The 19,958-nt window shown below is 32.5% G+C and overlaps 1 protein-coding gene across 2 annotated transcripts in view; it reads left to right on the top strand.

The window, feature by feature from the left end:
* Positions 1-19,477, top strand: part of LOC115875527 — a 141,374-nt gene extending 121,897 nt beyond the window's left edge. For both annotated transcript variants that reach the window (XM_030891008.1, XM_030891007.1), the window contains exons 24-28: positions 1,524-1,712; positions 14,243-14,390; positions 16,151-16,453; positions 16,858-17,069; positions 18,240-19,477. In XM_030891008.1, coding sequence (XP_030746868.1) covers positions 1,524-1,712; positions 14,243-14,390; positions 16,151-16,453; positions 16,858-16,988 — 771 coding nt within the window. In that variant the 3' untranslated portion in view covers positions 16,989-17,069; positions 18,240-19,477. The remainder of the gene's footprint in view (positions 1-1,523; positions 1,713-14,242; positions 14,391-16,150; positions 16,454-16,857; positions 17,070-18,239) is intronic.
* The last annotated feature ends 481 nt before the right edge of the window (positions 19,478-19,958 follow it).

The raw sequence follows: 19,958 nt of genomic DNA, 5'->3' as shown, positions 1-19,958 counted from the left end.
TCGATTACTGTTTACATTATTTGCAATATTTGAAATTGATTAAAAAAATATTTGTAATGTTTAAAAAAAATAGTATGTTCTATTGGGGGTAAAAATGTATTTTTTATGCCTCACGATTTAAATCATGATTTAAATCATTTGATTTAAATCATGCCAACCCTGCTAGAATATTATAATGATTACACAGCCACACCAAAAAAGTCGTCTATGCTTTTTACCAGACCATCATTATATCCTATAGTATTTTTCGACGCTGATTACGAATCTGCCATAAGAATTACGCCATCACATCTCTTTTTTTCTCTAACCTCAAAAACTTGGTGAAAATTTGTAAAAATTTAGGAAAAAATATTTTTTTTTCTCATGTATAACACTATAACCTAATGTAAATATGGGCCTGATAAACTCAAAACACCTATCAGAATTGAGCTAGCATGGCTCATATTTTTTCTAACCTCAAAAAACCTACCACAAGTCATGATTTTCGAAAATCGCACGGATCTTAACCAAAATCGATATAGGAATATTTTTAGAAAATCATGACTTGTGGTAGGTTTTTTGAGGTTAAAATATGAGACATACTAGCTCAATTCTGATAGGTGTTTGGAGTTTATCAGGTCAATTTACATTAGGTTATAGTGTTACACATGAGAAAAAAAAATCCTACTACATTTTCTTGAATTTTTACGGATTTTCACCAAGTTTTTGAGGTTAGAAAAAAATGAGATGTGATAGCGTAATTCTGATAGCGGATTCGTGTACAGCGTCGAGAATTACTATAGGATATGATGGTCTTGTAAAAAGCATAGACCACTTTTTTTTGTGTGGCTGGGTTATCAACAATTTTGGAAAGAATACGTTTATATTAAATATTTTATTTGTTAAAAAGAAGTTTAACAGTGGTATCTCCTTTTTGTTTTATTAATTAATATTATTAGATTCATATAAAAAGATGATTATTTTTAGTTTAAAATAAAAAAAAGAAAATAACATTAAAGTTTAAAAGCAGTATGCGGGGCAACGGCCCAGCTACCTCGAAACATGGGTTCCCGACAGATTGCCGAAGTTAAGCGACGTCAAACGATGCGAATAGATGGAGGGGTGACCGTTTTGACACTCTGTCGTGCTGTTGTTCCATGGCAAGAGTGTAAAATCTATTGATACATCGCTCATTCATGCCTGTTCGAGGCCGGATGAGATCGGATATCTTGCGAGTAAGAGTCGATTTAGACACTCGCCAAGACCGGTAGGCCATTGACCATGATATGGTCGAGGACTGCGGTTCGGATTCGGCTTAAACAAAGTAGGCCCCGTCCAGATTAGCCCTAGCAGCAAAATGGAGACGTTAACTTAAAATACTTTTACTAAATCAGATCTACACTTTACAATGTCTTTTTATAGTTTTTTAATTTAACTTACTGGATAAATTGAAAATGCTACCAAATACTTAGTGGAAAAATAACCCGTTTAATGAGTGCTCTAAATATATAGTCACACAAAACATATTCACTTTTTTGTTTCAGGCCAGAAATGATGAAGTTTTGTTAGAAACTTTCAGTGGTGACGAAGAGGAATCAGAAAATGATCGGACTCAAACCACAGATGTAAACGATTTGAGAGAGACCTCATCGGAAGTCAAAGACTTAATCAACAGAAAACAAGAACTGGAGAAGAGGAAGAAGAGTCAAGATCTTCATCGGCAGAGAGTAATGGTAAGTACACAATCAATTTTCTTTTAAATAGCGTAGTCTGTGATTTATTGCCAGCTCCTAAAACTCCAATTTTGCGAATTGTCTTTAAATTACGCGTGGATTTTACGACATTTAATTTTAGAACAAAATCAATTATTATCTTTAATAGATGTATTTTATATTTTTTTTTATAAAACTGACGATATTAAATTTGATCTTAGTGGTGATTGAATATAACTGATAGTAGTTACTGTTATCTTATATGATTATTGAGTTTACACAGTTACTTTGATAATTGTTAATTAAGTTTGATATTTGAAATTGTAAGAAATTAATGTTTTTGTTTGAAACTTTAATTAAAAAGCGTTATAGTAGCTGATGTTTAATTGCTACATTTATTATGCAATTTTTTTCATTGAATATATGGCGCCACGTACTTATGTAAGAAAAGTTTACTTATTAGACATGTAATTAGTCATTCTATTTATAATGCAATAGTGCTATTAGAATTATAAAAAATAAGTTGGTAATTATATGAAATAAGTTGGTACAATTGGAACTCATAGCAGAATTAATATATTTAAAATTTGAGTAACAAGTGATTACTTCAAAATATTGTGAAAAAAATATTGTATAAAATTGAAAAAATCTAATCGAGTTATTTTATGAAAAACAATTACAGTGTATCTGTTAATACAAAACAAGCAAGGGAGTATTTTAAAAAACACCATAGGTATATCAAAAAAATATAAAAAAGATTTCCTGCTTCCAGGCCGTGTTTCAAGCTCAAGCAACTTCCTGCATTTATTGTTACTTTTATCAATATTATTTTTACAATAATCATGTAAAAATAAAAAAATAATATTGCAAAGGAATAAATAAAACGCAACATAAATAAAACAAAATATTTTATTGATAATAACACTTACTGAATTTTATACTTTAAAAGTTGTTACATTAACAAATTGTAAAACATTATCTCGCTGCAGTACTAAAATTTTTTATTTACCTATCGTCTGCTGCTATTTTACAGATACTCTTTTTTGGTACCATATACGTGATGGTATACAAACTTTATTTGTGGCTAATACAACTCTCTGGCCATAATCTCTGGTAAACTGTCTCTGGCGGTCTCTGGGCACCGAATATTAACTGTAAACTATGTTCTGGGTCAACACTTAATTTTCCCAAATTTTCCTCCACTTAATTTTAAAAAACACGAAACCCACGTAATAACACAGTCCAAAATGCAAAATATTTATCATTTCTATTTGACATAAAATTATAACCTATAATTTGGCAAGAGTTTGACAACTCTCAAAAATCTTAAGTCGAGTTCATACGTATCAGCGCCCGTGTGTCGTTCATCGTTCCCTCAAACCAATAATATTGAAATATAATCTGTCACATTTTTGAAATAAACCAATAAAACTAGTTAAAAACAACAAGAGATCACGCATAACGGATTTATACATAAACCCATCCGTAGTTAACTTAAAAAGATAAATAATATAATTTTTTTAGTTAAATAAATGGATTGTATGTTAAATTGTATGGACGTCATCAGCATTTTGTCATCGTCTATTGAAATCTTACGTGAGAAAAAAAACAGAGTATAAGGGACATAAAAGGCCATTACTACCGTTTTCCCGTTCAAAATATTCTAATAAGTTTATGATGAATTTTTTGCAAGGGCTATTAAGCTGCAGCGACATTTTGTACACTTCGCACTAAAAGACGTTCTAAAAAGAACAATATTCGACTGCAGGTCTGTGCAAATGTCACAACGAATGACAATGTCGGGAAATAAATAAATGTGGCATCTTGACATTTTTTTCAGCAGAGCTACGACCTAAATCCCTAGCTTTACGTTACTAGCTCCCTCGATTACGTAACTAAAAATTTAATTGGTATCTTATTTATTATTATTGGTTAGTGTCCCACTTGGCACCATTTTCCAACGATTAGGCGCAATTAACCCTCTATTCTCTGGAACCACCAGCCGAAACGCGGCGCCACCTGTACACGTCATAATTGCGTTCGCGCACCGCAAACTCGAAAAGATACAGGTTGAATTATTCATCTCGGTGGAGATAGGCATCGCGGAGGCCGATCAGCGCAACCGGGCAACGATACGACCGGTGCGTGGACCAGAAAAAGCGGCGCCTGAGCGACGTGAGATACAGTTCAACGTCAATAAAGTTATCTTGGCTATGGCCTATGATGACATAAAAAGTTGCGTTGCAATGTGTACCATCAGAATTGATTTGTACGAAATTTGTTTGTATGAGCACGTTTTAATGTCATAAGTTTGGCTGTGTAAGTTTTTACAAAAAATGAAACAGAAACGAACAAGTTCGAAACAAAGGGTTTTTTTTGCTTTTCGAACTATTCACTCTTAAGGTTTGGTATTTTTGCATGCGCTTAAACTAATTCTGGAAACATTTTTTCCACTTCTATAACAGTTTCTTGAGATGATGAAAATTGCTGTCCGCGCATCTTTTGTTTGACAGTGGGGAACAAGAAAAAGTCATTAGTTGGTTAGGTTAGGTTAGAGAGAGAGCTTTTAAAAATAAAAAAGGTCAAAATAAAAAAATCCACCAATTTAAATCTAGATTTAAATCAAGTTAATTTAAATCATTGCACCCTGACCTTACAACAACGACCAAATTTGATCCTTGACTTTCTGAAGACAAATGACAGTGATAGAGAATATACATGTAACATACGGAGTGTTTCTGAGAAGTGGCTCACCTCTATAACTTCTTTATTTTTTCAGTTAATAAAACGAAATTTGGTATCTTGGTATATGACATAAATCAAGGTTGATTGACGTATTCAATTACTATCTGTCACTTCCTTTTTCGGTCTCTTCCTGTTGATTTTTAAATGGTACCACCGGTATATTCTTGTTTTATATGTCAACTTTTAACATTTTCAAATAAAAAAAACTAGAATTTTAAATTTCAATCTAGAGTGCCATGGCTGTGTTAAAACCATTAATTTTTAATTATGGAGCTTTGGAAAAATAGATTTGATCGTCTAACGTTTTTAGAGTATTTTTCTGTTCGGCTAAAAGATACCCAAATCGTATTTTTAATCATAATCAAAATCATGAGGGTCACTCATTAGCATATTTGGAAAAAGCATTTTTTTACGAATAATTTGCTATCATATACTTGCTATTTCGTAGTCAAATTGTCTTTACATTTATAGCCATGGCACTCTAGATTGAAATTTAAATTGCTATTTTTTTTAATTGAAAATGTCAAAAGTTGACATGATATATCATTCTATTCAGAATGCCATTTTCTATCACATAAAGTTAAAACATACTGGGGGTACCATTTAAAAATCAAAAGTTGTACTCATTTCCGGTGAAACAGGAAGTGACCGAAAGTAATTGCATACGTCAATCAATCCTGATATACACACATGGCCAACATTATTGCATATAACGATATTTTTATTTTATTTTGGACATAAGATGATTCGTTTTATATTTTGGACTTTTGGCCTACTACACGACTAACTAATATAAAATTAAAAATCTAAGTGCAACTAGGCTGTTATTATAATTTTATTTCATAATGAGTGAAAATCAACAAAAACAAATTTCATTTGGACAGAAAATATTGAAAACAATTTTAATTATTTCTCACAACTAATAGTCTGTATTGCTTCCTCGAGCCTAAATGCAAGCTGTAAGACGACGTATCATGCTCATAATTAAGTTGTCCAGAAGATGTTGAGGAATGGCTTCCCATGTTTCGCGCGCAGCAATTTTCAGTTCATTGCATACGTCAATCAATCCTGATATACACACATGGCCAACATTATTGCATATAACGATATTTTTATTTTATTTTGGACATAAGATGATTCGTTTTATATTTTGGACTTTTGGCCTACTACACGACTAACTAATATAAAATTAAAAATCTAAGTGCAACTAGGCTGTTATTATAATTTTATTTCATAATGAGTGAAAATCAACAAAAACAAATTTCATTTGGACAGAAAATATTGAAAACAATTTTAATTATTTCTCACAACTAATAGTCTGTATTGCTTCCTCGAGCCTAAATGCAAGCTGTAAGACGACGTATCATGCTCATAATTAAGTTGTCCAGAAGATGTTGAGGAATGGCTTCCCATGTTTCGCGCGCAGCAATTTTCAGTTCATTTAAAGTACGGGGGGGATCATTCCTTTTGGCAATATGGTGTTTTAGCATGTCCCAAGCATGCTCGATCACATTCATATCTGGAGACAATGGTGGCCACTACAGTTTTCTTATACCCTCTTCCTCACAAAATTCGCAAACCGCTAAAGTGCGATGGGGAGGAGCATTATCGTCCATGCAAACAAATTCATCCCCCACTGCCCCTCGAAATGGACGCACAATAGGCTCTAAAACGTCTCTAAGATATGAGGCACCTGTCATTGTGCAATCAATAAAAACAAGGGGAGTTCGAGCTCCGTGCAGTATCTGCTCATACCATAATGCTTCCCCCTTGAAACGGGACACGGGGTTGAGCTGCATTCAAGCGTGCTCGTCTTCCAGATGCTCTCCAGACAAAAGTTCGTCGCGAGTCTGACACTAGACCTATTCTTGTTTCATCACTAAACATGACGAAATTCCAATTAGGTCCATTTGCTCTCATCTCCTCAGTCCATTGTAGTCGCGTAATTTTGTGCTGTAAATTAAGCTTCGGAACACGTAGAGGCCTCCTTAAATGTAATCCTCTGTCATGGAGTCTTCTTGCTATGGTCTTTCTTGAAACATTTACTCCTTCAAAGCGAGCTAACTCATTTTTAATAGCAATTCTAGAAAGCAGGGGATTGCGTCGTGCAATTAGGGATATTTGATGGTCTTTCACAGCATTAGTAACTCTCTACCTCTTCCAGGCCGGTCTGTAACCTCGTTTGTTTCCCTGAATTTTTTTAATATTCGCGAAACATCGCTTTGGTTAACTGCTACAATTTAAGCTATTGCAACTTGCCGGTAGTAATGTTTCTAGGCATTTTAAGGCCAAAACAATGGTCAAATTTCTTCTGAAACACAAGAGACCACAAATCGAAAGAATGTGCAAGAATTTGTAATAATATTGGGTCTGAACGATAAACATTGTTTACCATATCCATTTTAACAAAAAAATGTTTATTACAGATTATCAAAGCTATGTATAATAAAAGATTCTTTAAATTCCTTTCCGTGTATTTTTAAACGATATATGAAATAATTTTGGCCATGTGTGTATGTCATATATACCAACGTACCAAATTTCGTTTTATTAACTAAAAAAATAAAAAAGTTATAGGAGTGAGCCATTTTTCCGTCATTTAAATTCTTACATTTTATATTTATCTAAAAAATTGAACCACATATTTCTAAAATGATAGTTTCTGTTCGACTTAGATCAAATTTTCTTTCGAATTTCTTTCGACTTTGAACTTGTGTGTGGAAACATTAAAGGCCGCCCTGGCCCCAAAGGTCAAGATTGTTATAAAATTAAACGCGTTATTCAACGGTCAATTTCCATATTGCGTAAACGTTAATTAGCGATCGGTGCGCGCGTCTGACCCGATTCCCAGCCGAGCGACCGGCGAAAAGCGGCCGAAAAATTTTTGCCGTCGCCCGCCGTCGCCGCCTTAGATTAAGAATTAAAATAGATAGAGCAAGTCATTCATAAATTCACAAAATCGAGGTGCCTACATCGTTTTATCGGTGAGTGCCCCCACTACCATAGTTTATGGACAGCGGGGTAAAGAGGAAAGTGGTAGGGGAGTTTACAGCCGAAGAGCATCAAAACAGAATTTAACCTTGAGATGAGTGCGGCCACTGAAATGAATTGTTATACTTTTTTGTTTGCAGAGCGGTAATTAAAAAGGAATGTTGATCGAAGTTCTAGGTTATAGTTTTTAGGTTACAGCTTTGAATAAAAAAATAAGGAAAGAGTATGACCAAGTGGTGATCTCTCAGGATTCTTACAACCTCAAATTTATGTTAAACAGACTACATGAAGAATATCGTCAGTGAACTGTGATAACCTGCTAACTCCATTTTTTAGGTTAATACATTTTTTATACCGTTAGAAAGAGAAAAAAATACCCTATAAATATGGAAAGCAGCTAATAAGTGGACTTTTTTTGCGTATTTTCTCCTTACGTTTGGACAATTTTTCTCTATTATACAGGGTGTCCCAGAAATAAGTGCAGATATTTTAAGGGGTGGTAAGATCTTGATAAAAGAAGCTTATTTTCCCTTTGTCGTTTTTCAAATAAGTCCAAAATAATGGAGTTATTTTATTTTGAAAATTTCCAAAAAAATGATTTTTTGCTAAAATTTTGAGAACCACTGGATCTTTTCTGGATTTTCTTTCTTGTAAATTTAATCTAATACCTATGTTGCCATATTATCAAGAAATTATGTTTTTTAACTAAAAACTAAAAAAAAATTCAAAAATTTTTTCAAAAAATTTCGAATTTTCAAAATTTTTTTTCGCGAAAAAAACCTGCCTTACCAGTTAAAATATTTGCACTTATTTCTGGTCACCCTGTATATAGAAATCAGGAAACTACCCGTAATGCAAGGTTAACCAAAATACAATTAATGCAACCAAATTACGATGCAAATATTGTTAATTAAAAAAATCTTTTGGGGATAACCTCAGAATATTACCGTCAGTTTCATTTCTATTTAAAAATAAATAATAAACTATTAGGGGAGTCTGCGAAGGCTGGGGCCCGGCTGGCAATTGCCAACCTGCGTCGATCCGTTCTGTAAATACAGGGTATCGGTAAGGGGTAAGGGGTAAGGGGAGAAACAAAGTTATCTATACACGAGCAATTCATGGGCGTGCTATAAATATTTTAAATAATATTACTTACTTGCAATTTTATTTTTTTCAACGTTTTTCCACGTAAATGAGACATAATCTTTATAAAAATTAAAAAAATTAAGGAGAAAACCTATTTTAACGATAACGACTGCACTTTTTTCCAAGTTCGGCCTGCTATCGTTCTCGTAAAAAAATTAGTCTAAGCATCCTGTCAATAAAAATTCGATAAATTTGCAAGTGGCCAATGTAAGATAATTTGACTAGATATCTTCCAGAATAGAGAGCTATATCCAGGAAAAATCTACCATATCTTCTAAGAACTATATGTTTAATTTGTAAATTATTTTCATATTCATTAAGTCCAAAATGGAGCTATTTTAGTTCATTAAAAATGCATTAAAATGCATTAAAAATTTATTCGTTTTTGGACTTGTACACAAGTATAATATAGTGTATTTTGCTTCCAGACCGACGATATTATAAATTTAATTGATTATTTCTAAATATGTTTGGATAATATTTAATTCCATTTTCAAAATTTTAAACAATAAAGGTTGTTATCTCCAGAAATATATTTTTATTTCTAATTTCTGCAAGACGAATATCTGCTATCTCCCTATTGTGTCTGGAAAAAATAAAGTTACATGAAATAATGAGTTTTATTGTTCCCCAGCAAATAAAATTCCTATTTCTTTATCATATTAACGCATGAATATACTTCCTACATGTGTACATCTTTTTTTGTACCGTTTTTTTGCTCTCCTGTAAAATTAGGAATAATGGAGTTAACAGTTTATCACATTTCACCGACGATATGAAAGATGGGGATCAAAAATCAGTTTTAAGGAAACCGAATTTTTGGTGGTTAACTCGGAAACCAATTTCGAGCTCCTGCTTAATGATGAAGTGCAGCTTAACCAGGCCGAAAGCAAAGAAAATAAATTCCTCCTACTCTAGGTGCCCGCTCACCAAAGGATAGAAATCCATGAACAAGCAAACAATCTTAGGTTAGAAAAGGAGCGAATACTCTAACTGGACCGTTCTACTTCCAAAGTGTAAACCAACTTAAAGCAGAACTCAAGAACCTGGAAGACTCTGTCCGTAACCTGGAATGAGAATCCTTCAATGGTCTAAGACACTCGAAGAAATTTGTCAGAAATTGAACGACAGAGAAAAATAAAAGATTTTCCCTGATTTAAGTAAGAACAATCTTCGGATTGTCACGGTTTTTTTAACAGGACACTGTCTCGTCAATGAACACCTTAGTCAATTAAAACTAACAAACAGCGGCAAATGCAGATTTTTTTTATGGAAAATGGGGAAACATTTTCAGAAACATTTTTCGGAACTGTAGGCAAAAATCGAGCGGAGTCCAGTGGCGGTCGACCAACCGTGCAAAACTAGGAAACTAATCTTTCAGGTCAACTAAACAAATCAAGACCATAATTAGCTTTCCAACACTTTTTATCCAAGTGAACCCTCTAATTTGATTGGCCTATAAGCTAAGAAATGAAGATCGCTGTCATTTTATATGTAAAATTATATGAGAAATGTCATCGATCGTCATTTCCAAGCCAACCTGACGCCGTTTTTTTAGTATAATACTACAATATGATAAAAAAACGGCCTCAGCGATGGCTTTGATCGCTGTTATTTTATATGTAAAATAATATGGGGAATTTTGTACTTACCCTTTTTACTAAGGAATACTGAATAGGCTACCTTTGATTTTGTTTGGAAAACAGTAACTACTATATTTCATTTTCAAATTCTCGTAGATATAATTTTATTTATTAAAATATTAAAATTGTTTTTTATAAAATGCTACAGGGAGCAACTTCTTAGTATTTTTACTTGTAAATAGATTTGCTAACCATTTGTGAAATGTGATTTTTTGCATAGTTTTTTAATTTCCATATTCCATACTCCATTTCTATATTTTAAATCAAACGATTGCATTAACATCACTGTGAATTAACCATAACACAAAGTGCAGTTTATCTTTTGTTATTAAAAAAAAATATCAATAATAACCGTTTAATATTTAAAAGCAAGTATTTTTTTTCTGATAACTTATATTAAAAATTCGTGAAAGTAAATTTAGTAGCTTTTGTGTAAGTTTCTACGAAAAGTCTAGAATAAAATAATGATCCCGTCAACGGAAGGTCACAATAGTCGCCAATGGTGCGTGCGTTGGCGCATTTGCTTTTGACCTAAAGACGCGAGATTCTTTCGCGATAACGATAAAGGAAAAATGGACGACATCGTCTTGTAACACTGGAATTCGTGTAAAGTAACCTACGTGCGATACTTTTTTCTACTTACCAAACCCACGACATTGTATTGTATTGAACAATATAGGACCTTGACTGGTTTAGTTCAGATACTCAGAAATATAGATAGTTACCACTTTGAAAATTTACACCTTGATATTTATAGTCAGGCCATAAGTTACTTAGAATTATTTAAAATATTCTAGAATCATTTTAAGGCATTTCTTGATACCATTACCTTTTAAAATTTTTATTTCCAAATACTTTTTTTACCGACTTTTTAGTTTTTTTCATTTTGCATGTTGGTTTTAAGAAAAGCTTAATCGCTGTACCACACAATTTAGGAACATTTTTATTTATTATTAATAGGATTAATAATAATGGAGTTTAAAAATTTGATTTATTTTTAATGAATGGCAGATAATACACCAATTAATCTTCGCCAAGTCTTTATATTAGTTGAAAGATTAATGAAGAGGAGCCAGATGGGAAATTAACAGAAAATATCTTAGGAAGAAAAATAGACTTAAATACCTTGTTCTAATTTGGCCGCTTCTGTGAAATTTTTTGCGCGACTGTTGTCAAAGGCCTGTAAGCCAGTAGCGGCTCGCCATGAAGCAGGTGAAGCAAAATTTAATCCTAAATGTTATAGCACCTAGGAAAAATCTTAAATTCAATCACACTGTCAAATCACTCAGTCTTTTGTCGTTGGCGATAAATATCTGAACGTCAAAATAAAGCTGAAATGCAGATTATCCAAAATCTGCTTGTACTTGGTGCAAGATTATCCAAAATCTCTGGTGCGTTGTCCGAGTATTGGACTGAAGTGTTCAGTTTTCGGCCAAATATATTTGTTCCTTTTCCTGCTTTGGTTTTGGAAGCATCAGTATACCACGTTATGGTATGGTCTGAGCAAACGTTTCTCTCTTCCAATTATTTTTATTGCTCTACAGTGAGGTATTTCTCAAAGTCGTACATTCTTGTATGTCATCCACTGGGACTTGAGGCGTGGAATTTTCATTTTTAGGGTGTTCCAAACTCCTGAGCTGACTTTTCTCCTAGTACTGTTTCCATCAATGACCATTCTAATCATTGTTGCATTTACATATCTACCTATGACAATGTGCAGTGTTAGGTCTAGAATGACCTCCATTGCTAGACTGCTCTCCTCCCATTGATTAGATCAGACAGTCATGCAACTTACTTTAAACTACATTAATATCGTTTATTGCCAACACAGTTTCTTTAATCGAGTTTGCATTTTGTAGTTTTGCCTAGATGAATTTACCGAGACCATTTGCAAATTTGCGGTGCCGTCAATCTAGGAGCGTCGACGGCAAACAGGGTCCGCGACATGCCGCCGGTGGCAGTTCTCGCTGCCGCCTCCTCTGCCGCCGCCACCGCATTCCTGCGATTAACTCGAATAACGTACGGCGCTCGCAGGCCGATAAATCACCGGGAACCATTGTCGCCCGTCGCTGATTAGCCGGCGTTGTGGTACCCTCTCGGGGGAAACGATGTTCCGTATTTTTTACGCTATTATTGCGTATACCTCTTTTCTTTTTCGTTCGGTTTGTTTCTTTCTGGAAAAAGACAATAAAATAACATTAGGTCTAAAATATTTAACTAAGGATTTTAGTTTGATTTAGAAGTAGCATACTATATATTTTTAGCCGACCATACCAATAGGTATGGTAGGCTATTAAGATCGTCAAAAAAAAAGTTTTTTTAATTTCACTCAAAATACAACAAACTTGGAAATGGGATACATTAAAAGATAACTGACCAATCAATAATATTATTTATATATGTATGTCCTTTTAGTTCAGAATAGTATTCAAGAACTATAATTAGTCTGAGCATTGCCCTTCTTGGAATGACCAGTTTAAAATAATCTCTTAATATTTTCCTCGTGGGATTGTATATTTCCTATGGTCAAACACCTTACATTCTCTCAACATAACAAATCTTTTTGCGCGGTACATAAATTATCCATGACTAACAACGTACGTACAAATTATCAACCTTTATGTTTAAACCTATTCAAAGGCCCCAGTGCCAATTTCAACCTCCATTCTACAATGTAGAAAATATGGGAAATGTTTACGGTGCGCATACCTCTTTACACTTTAACATATTTATGAATGAGTATTTTGACATTTCTCAGGCTGCTAATTACTCGACTACCAGTATACAAACACCAATAAATCAAATTGTGTACGCTGTTACTGTTATAACCATTTCAGACGTAATGAATATGTATTTATTTAATTTTTACATGTAAAGAAGTACAAAAGTTAATTTTAGTTCAGATAAGGCAGTCTATGAAGTAGAAGAAATATTAACAATTTTCGAATTTGTATGACTAAATCTAAATAAATTAACTTAACGTCTCTATTTTGCTGCTAGGGCTAATCTGGACGGGACCTACTTTGTTTACGCGGAATCCAAACCGCTGTCCTATATCATTGTCAATGATCTACATTCAAAATTGTCAAGACACTAGTCAAACAAAACTGGCAAAAATAGATTTCAATGATGCTTTTGATTTTCTTTTGCTGATTTTCTTTTTAACGATGCTTGATTTTCTTTTTAACGAAACTATCTAATATATAAAATTCTTGTGTCACAGTTCTAGTTACCGTACTCCTCCGAAACGGCTTAACCGATTTTGATGAAATTTGATATGTATATTCAGTAGGTCTGAGAATAGATTGTTATCTATTTTTTATACCTCTAAGTGATAAGGGTGTTTTATTATACCCATTTTTTTTACTTTTTGGGCAACATTTTTATTTTTATTTATTTTTTATGATGTGGAAATAAAAAATACATACAACCCTAAATTTTCGCCCTTTTAACATTTCTCCGAAACGGCTTGACCGATTTTGACGAAATTTTATATGTATACTCTAGGTCTGAGAATAGGTTGTTATCTATTCTTATACCCCTAAGTGAAAAGGGTGGTCCACCCCAATACCTCTTTTTTGATAAAATTTTTTATTTTTATTTTATTGTAATGTGGCATTAAAAATACATATAACCCTAAATTTACATATCACCCTTCTACATTAACCTCTATTTTTAAATAGTGATATTAGTAATTCAATAATTTTAATTTAACAAAAAATTGTTAGAATACCTTAAATTAAAAACGTGAGTAAGACTGGGTATATACTGGGTATAATCGTATTTACCCAAATCCAATATACTATTTATTGATCCTTTGGGTATATACCCGGTATAAAAACTTGGGTATTTGCCCAAATTTTAATATACTGGGTACCAAACCAAACCATCACTGACCTTAGCCACAGCAACGCGTGGCCGGTTATTCTAGTTTTTATATAGTATTCTTCTTTCTTAGTTTTCTTTTAAACATAACACTAGCATATGTTTTCTAATCCCATACTAATTGTGCGTTTTATGTTTCAGAAAATCTTAAGCCAATCAGTGGTCAGCGTCCATCTAGAGATTCGACCGAAATATCTTGTACCAGACACCAATTGTTTCATCGACCACATGACGAGCATACAGAATATCGCGAAATCTCATACATACACTGTCATGGTGCCTATCGTGGGTAAGTTGTATATTCCCAGTAACCGAACGGTTGGTGTCTTAACGGTGACATCGTGATATTTTATTTTGCATAGTCATCATCTCGGTTTCTTAGATGCTTGGCCATGACAAATTAAATCATTACTACCAGTGGCTATGAACAGTTGCAATTATGTGACATATTGTGATGGATAAAATCATTTATTTTATTTTCTGTTTGTAATTTGTATAGTATATTTTATTGTTGTTCCATTTAACTTTTTTATTTCTTTTTTACTATTGATTGTTTATTATGCACCTCACAATACAAGGCTTTATATTTTACTAACAATTCATTATTTAGAATTAGATTTAGAAGATCTTGAAGAGACTATCTAGTATTATAACAAACTCACATGTATTATTATTAATTTAATGGATAGTTACTTAATGTATTATTATATTACATACAGACCGAACCACCGTAGTAGTAACATAGGCAGAACCGGACGAATTAACCTATACCCGTCCGCCGGATAAAAAGCAGGCGAAAAAATGCTATAAAATAAAAATAGGTAGATATGTGATAAGAATGTTTCAGAATTTGTATTTATTCGTGTTTTAATAGCCCAAACGAATACATAGATTCTCGCGACAGTTTTCGTGTAAAATTTATTTTTAAACGGATGTTTACGAAGTTTGTGAGAAAATTCAAATTGTAAAATGGTATTTACAAAATAGGTCTTATCGGGATATACAAACAATTTTTCCACAAACTTTTGTAAACAGGCCAATTCCATCTTTACCTCTACTATATCGAGAGTTATTAATAATTTTGAAACACATGGGTGCGTGTCCCCACAAAAACACAAAAAGCCTGATGTGTTGATTAATGAAGAACAGGAGTTAAAGTAAGTGTTCATTTGTGCTACCGCGGATCAAAATCCCACGTTTTCAAGTAATCAAATTGCTGAGGTGGTTGCCCTGCCCACAATGCCCGTATTGTTCAAGAATATTTGAACAATTTTTTTCCCAACCGTTTAATTAGTGGAAATGGAACTATTTTGTGGCCCGCTAGAACACCACATCTTTCTCCCAATGATTTCTTTTTGTGGGGTTATGTAAAATCCAAAGTGTATGGTCATAATAGGGCTAATAATCTGGATGAGCTTCAAGTAAAAATACGAGAGGCTTTCCAAACTATTTGCTCTAATGTGTTTGGTTTGGTTTGGTCGACGGGGATTTTGGTTTGGTCGACGGGAATCAATGTCAGACGGGGATTTTACGACCGCCTAGTCTAGCACAAGAAGATGGTCTTTTTGAACACTTGTTATAATATTTTAGTTTTTTTTTGGGTTTAGAGAATTTATTTATTTTTAGTTTTGGCTTGTAAACACACTCAAATAATAAATATTTATGTATTTTTATTCTAAATATTATCTTAAGTGAAGGTAAACACTTAAAATGAAAATAATAAATACTCGGCACTCCTCGCGTTGTATTCCTAGTCTGTCACGACCGACCCGTCCAAGCACAACTGCAACTGCGTACTGCCTGACCAGCCGACTAGCCGGCAGTGAATCTCAAGTACAAACGCAAATCAGATAAACGTAAATTCGTCCGGCAACTTGCTATGTTACTAGTAGCCTGGTCTTCTCTGTATATGTACCAGGATTATTCTTATATCCGGTAGCGTAGAGGTTACCGTATATGCTAGAATTCTTCAAGTTTGTTTTTAACGATCTTATTTCTTGACGCCACATATAGTATGTTTAGTTTTTCTTATGTCATACTTCTTTTCAGTGCTCAGTGAGCTGGAAGGTTTAAGTAAAGGAACACCCTCAACCAAAGTACGAGGATTGTCCGTTCCCAACGCGGAGCATGCCCAAAAAGTTGCTCAAGCATCCCGCCTAGCCTTAGATTTTTTGAAAAAACGCCATCCGTCTGTCAAATGCGTCACTACTCGTGGAGCTGTGTTGGCTTCTACCACCTTTAGTACAGAAGATGACGCTACGTGGGATAGTACTATTACGAACGACGATAAAATTTTAACTACTGCTTTAGTCCTTTGCAAGAATCATATGAATCAACCGGAAGTTGTGGAGGGTAAGTATATTTTCATATCATTCGTACATTTTTGTTTCAAATAGATTTTCTTTGGTGCCTTTATTATGGTACGTTAGTATTAACCTAACCTAACCAAACCAAAACTACTTTACAATCTTCGCCACTGTCTGTTTTTTGTACAAATTGCTGATGCAATTTTTGCTATAATTTAATAAAAAAATTATTAGTTACTATTCAGCTGATGATGCTAAAGTCTGTGTCTAATTTTGGAACGTGCTTAACATTATGAATTAATCTTATCACACCCTAAAACAAATATTAGATAATGATGACGTAACGTTGAACGAGCGAGGAATAGTCTATAACATTGTTAGCTGGGGGGAATTATATTTGTATATGATATATATGTATTTAAAAACAACATAATATATTTAATGTTCTAGGTGAACCCCGACATTTGGTAAGAGATGTGGTCTTGTTAACTGAAGATAGAAATTTGCGCGTCAAAGCTTATGCACGCGATGTTGCTGTTCGCGCGTTGCCAGATTTCATGCGTTGGGCTGGCTTAGGATGAACTATGAATTGAGAGTGCGCAGTGGGGCTTAAGCCTACTAGGATATTCTGGAATAAATGTAGCTCAAGTACAAAAGATTCGGTAAGTCTAAATTGTTTTATAGAATATAAGGTAGTACGCGTTAGATTTGAGATATATCTAATATGTATGATGTATGGTGTATTATATAGGGTGATTCATGAGGAAATGTCAATACTTTAGATACATATTTTGTACTTAAAAATAAATAGAAAAGTTTATATAAATATATGTCCGCAAGTTCTTCATACTTTGAAAAATATGCTCTAAACAAAGATTTATAAAACTGTAACGAACTAAAAGTCAACATCTTCGACCATCTTCAACCAAACTTAAATCGATTATTAATTGATAATTGGATATAATTGGTTATTGATAATAAATCAGTTGTTTGTTTATCCAGTGGCGTCGTAAGTACATAAAAAAATAGCAATAAAAATGAAAATGTCTTATTTTAGTGACACACCCTGTATCAATATTTATAAAATTAGAACTTAAGTATCTTAGGTAAGGAGGATTCAATATAATTTATCAAATTTGAAATAAATACTGACCTAAGGGTAGTTTACTCTTGACTCGAAAAATATCAAACCCCATTAAAACGTACGTAGGTATCGCATTTCTTACCCTGGGCAAAATGCACATCTTATAGCGATACAGCCTCCTGCCAAAAATGAAAAAGATCGCTTAACAAACAACCAAGATATATTGTATCCTTGTATCCAGCTTAAGTGGGACACGCTGTATATGTCAAAAAGATATTCTTATCAAAAGTTGGTATGAGTAACCATTCTCGAGATATTTGGATTGAAACAATTTCGATACATATGATCTTTTGTTTCAAAGTTTTAAGTTTGCTATGTTGTCAGTTACTCATTCCTATTTATTGAAAATAATAAATTTAAACCCATCTTGGCACTATTACTAAAGGTTTGGAGTGAAGGGTTAACACATTTTATTATCAAATATTTTATTAAAAAAATATAGCTTTAACACCCTGCCTTAAAATCGAAGGTCTTGCGGACACATATTTATATAGACATTTATGTTTATTTTTGTGTTCTGAATACGTACCTGAATTATTGACATTTCCTCATGAATTACCCTGTATATGTCTATTTTATTGCTTAAATTATAGAACACCATTTCAAACTCAACATAACACCTTCCTCATTTGTCAAAACATAAATGTAAATCGTTCGTATATTTTTTCAATGGTGGTTTTATTTTCAGACAAATAAAATGGAATCAGAAAGATACATGAACCGAATTTCACTCCGCTAAGCAAAATCAAAAAACAATTTTTATTTTTAAGCCAATTACCGTTACGCCTAATCGGCCAATCGACTATAGTTTTTAGCGGTTGCCCATATAACTTTTTACATTAAATATTTAGTTATTATATATGTTGGTTTAAGTATTAAATACGGTAAGAACATAACTGTAGTTTATGACTTTTTAGTTGATTTTTTATAGTGCATATTTAACACAACGAAACGTAAAGCTAGAAAAATATCCTTTAACTTACACTAGTTTTAGCTATCGTTACGGTAGAGGTTTTTTGTAGTTAAAATGATTAGATTAAATATTGTGTAAATAAACTTTAAAAATTATTAAAAATATAGTTAGAATTTTGACTGACGTTACTGTATAAAGCAAAAGATAGGAAATTATAAATACGACTAACCAAATATAGATTTAAGTATGTTTTCTTTTTGAAACTAAATATCATCATTGACTGATACTGAGACTTAAATTTGAGGGAATGTTCAAGTTATTAATAATAATAGTGTTTGTAATTTGGAAAAAAAAAAAAATTAGCGGAGTCAAGTTCAATATTCGCTTGCCAAAATAAAGTTATTTTTTAAGCTTTACGTTGCACATAAGTTTGGTGCCATTTCGCATTATTTTCTTTTTATATTGTAGCCTTTATACATTATATTTTATATTTTTTTTGTCATTGATTCCTATTATTTATACATTTTAACGATGTAATTTTAGTGTACATTTATTATTTACTGTACTTATTTTTAGCTAGTTACTTTTAATCATCTTTTTTTATTTCCTTTTATTCGTGATATCAATTTGGACCTTTTTGTGTTGTTTTGTGGATCATTAGATAACACCAAGTCGCAGGTTTACTTACAAGCAAAGCACCTTGAATATTTTATGTATTATTTAAAATTAATTCGAAATTCAAATATACATCACAAATTATTTGATTTATTGTGATATATGTGCAGTTTTTGAATGTGATTTATTACATTGGAATTTTTAGTACTACTTTTAAACATGATTTTTTTAATTTATTGCAAGATACATTTATTGTTTGATAATTTTAATTGTTGTAATATAGAGATCTATTTATAATATTAAATCCAATATTTGCAAGAAGGAATTGAATTACAATTATCACCAGAAATTATGAAATAACGGTAATAATGTGAATACATTATTTGTTAATATTAATACATAGAAACCCCACTGTAATTTAAATGTCTAACAACCATTGACAGATTAATCAGCAATGTTTCATGGTTGATCTGTTATCTTACAGTAGGTAATAATTGTTAATCTAAAAACACAGTTATCGTTATTGTATAATTATTAATATATTGTTTATCAACATGTTTAATTTTTACTGTATTCTAAAATCCATCTATATGATACATTCTGTAGATTGTTGAATTATCAATTTAATTCTTATAAGGAAGTGTAATATTCGATTTGGTACTCGAATAATCATATTATTTATTAATTCAAATCGATAACAACTATATAGCACAAAAAAGTAGTCACTTGTATGATCAATCGATTTTATAATTCGAGTCAATTTGTCACTTTTCAGTTTTATCACACTGACAGTTATATTTTATTGTACGACTAACGTTATATGTTTAAATTTTATACTTATCCAAGAAAATTGAAGCTCCGAATATATTAATTTATTTA

The sequence above is a fragment of the Sitophilus oryzae genome, unplaced genomic scaffold, assembly GCF_002938485.1.
Source record: "Sitophilus oryzae breed Bouriz unplaced genomic scaffold, Soryzae_2.0 scaffold_1389_pilon_pilon, whole genome shotgun sequence".
NCBI lineage: Eukaryota > Metazoa > Arthropoda > Insecta > Coleoptera > Curculionidae > Sitophilus > Sitophilus oryzae.
Note: the sequence above shows the minus strand (reverse complement) of the source record. Positions and strands in the feature narration are given on the sequence as shown.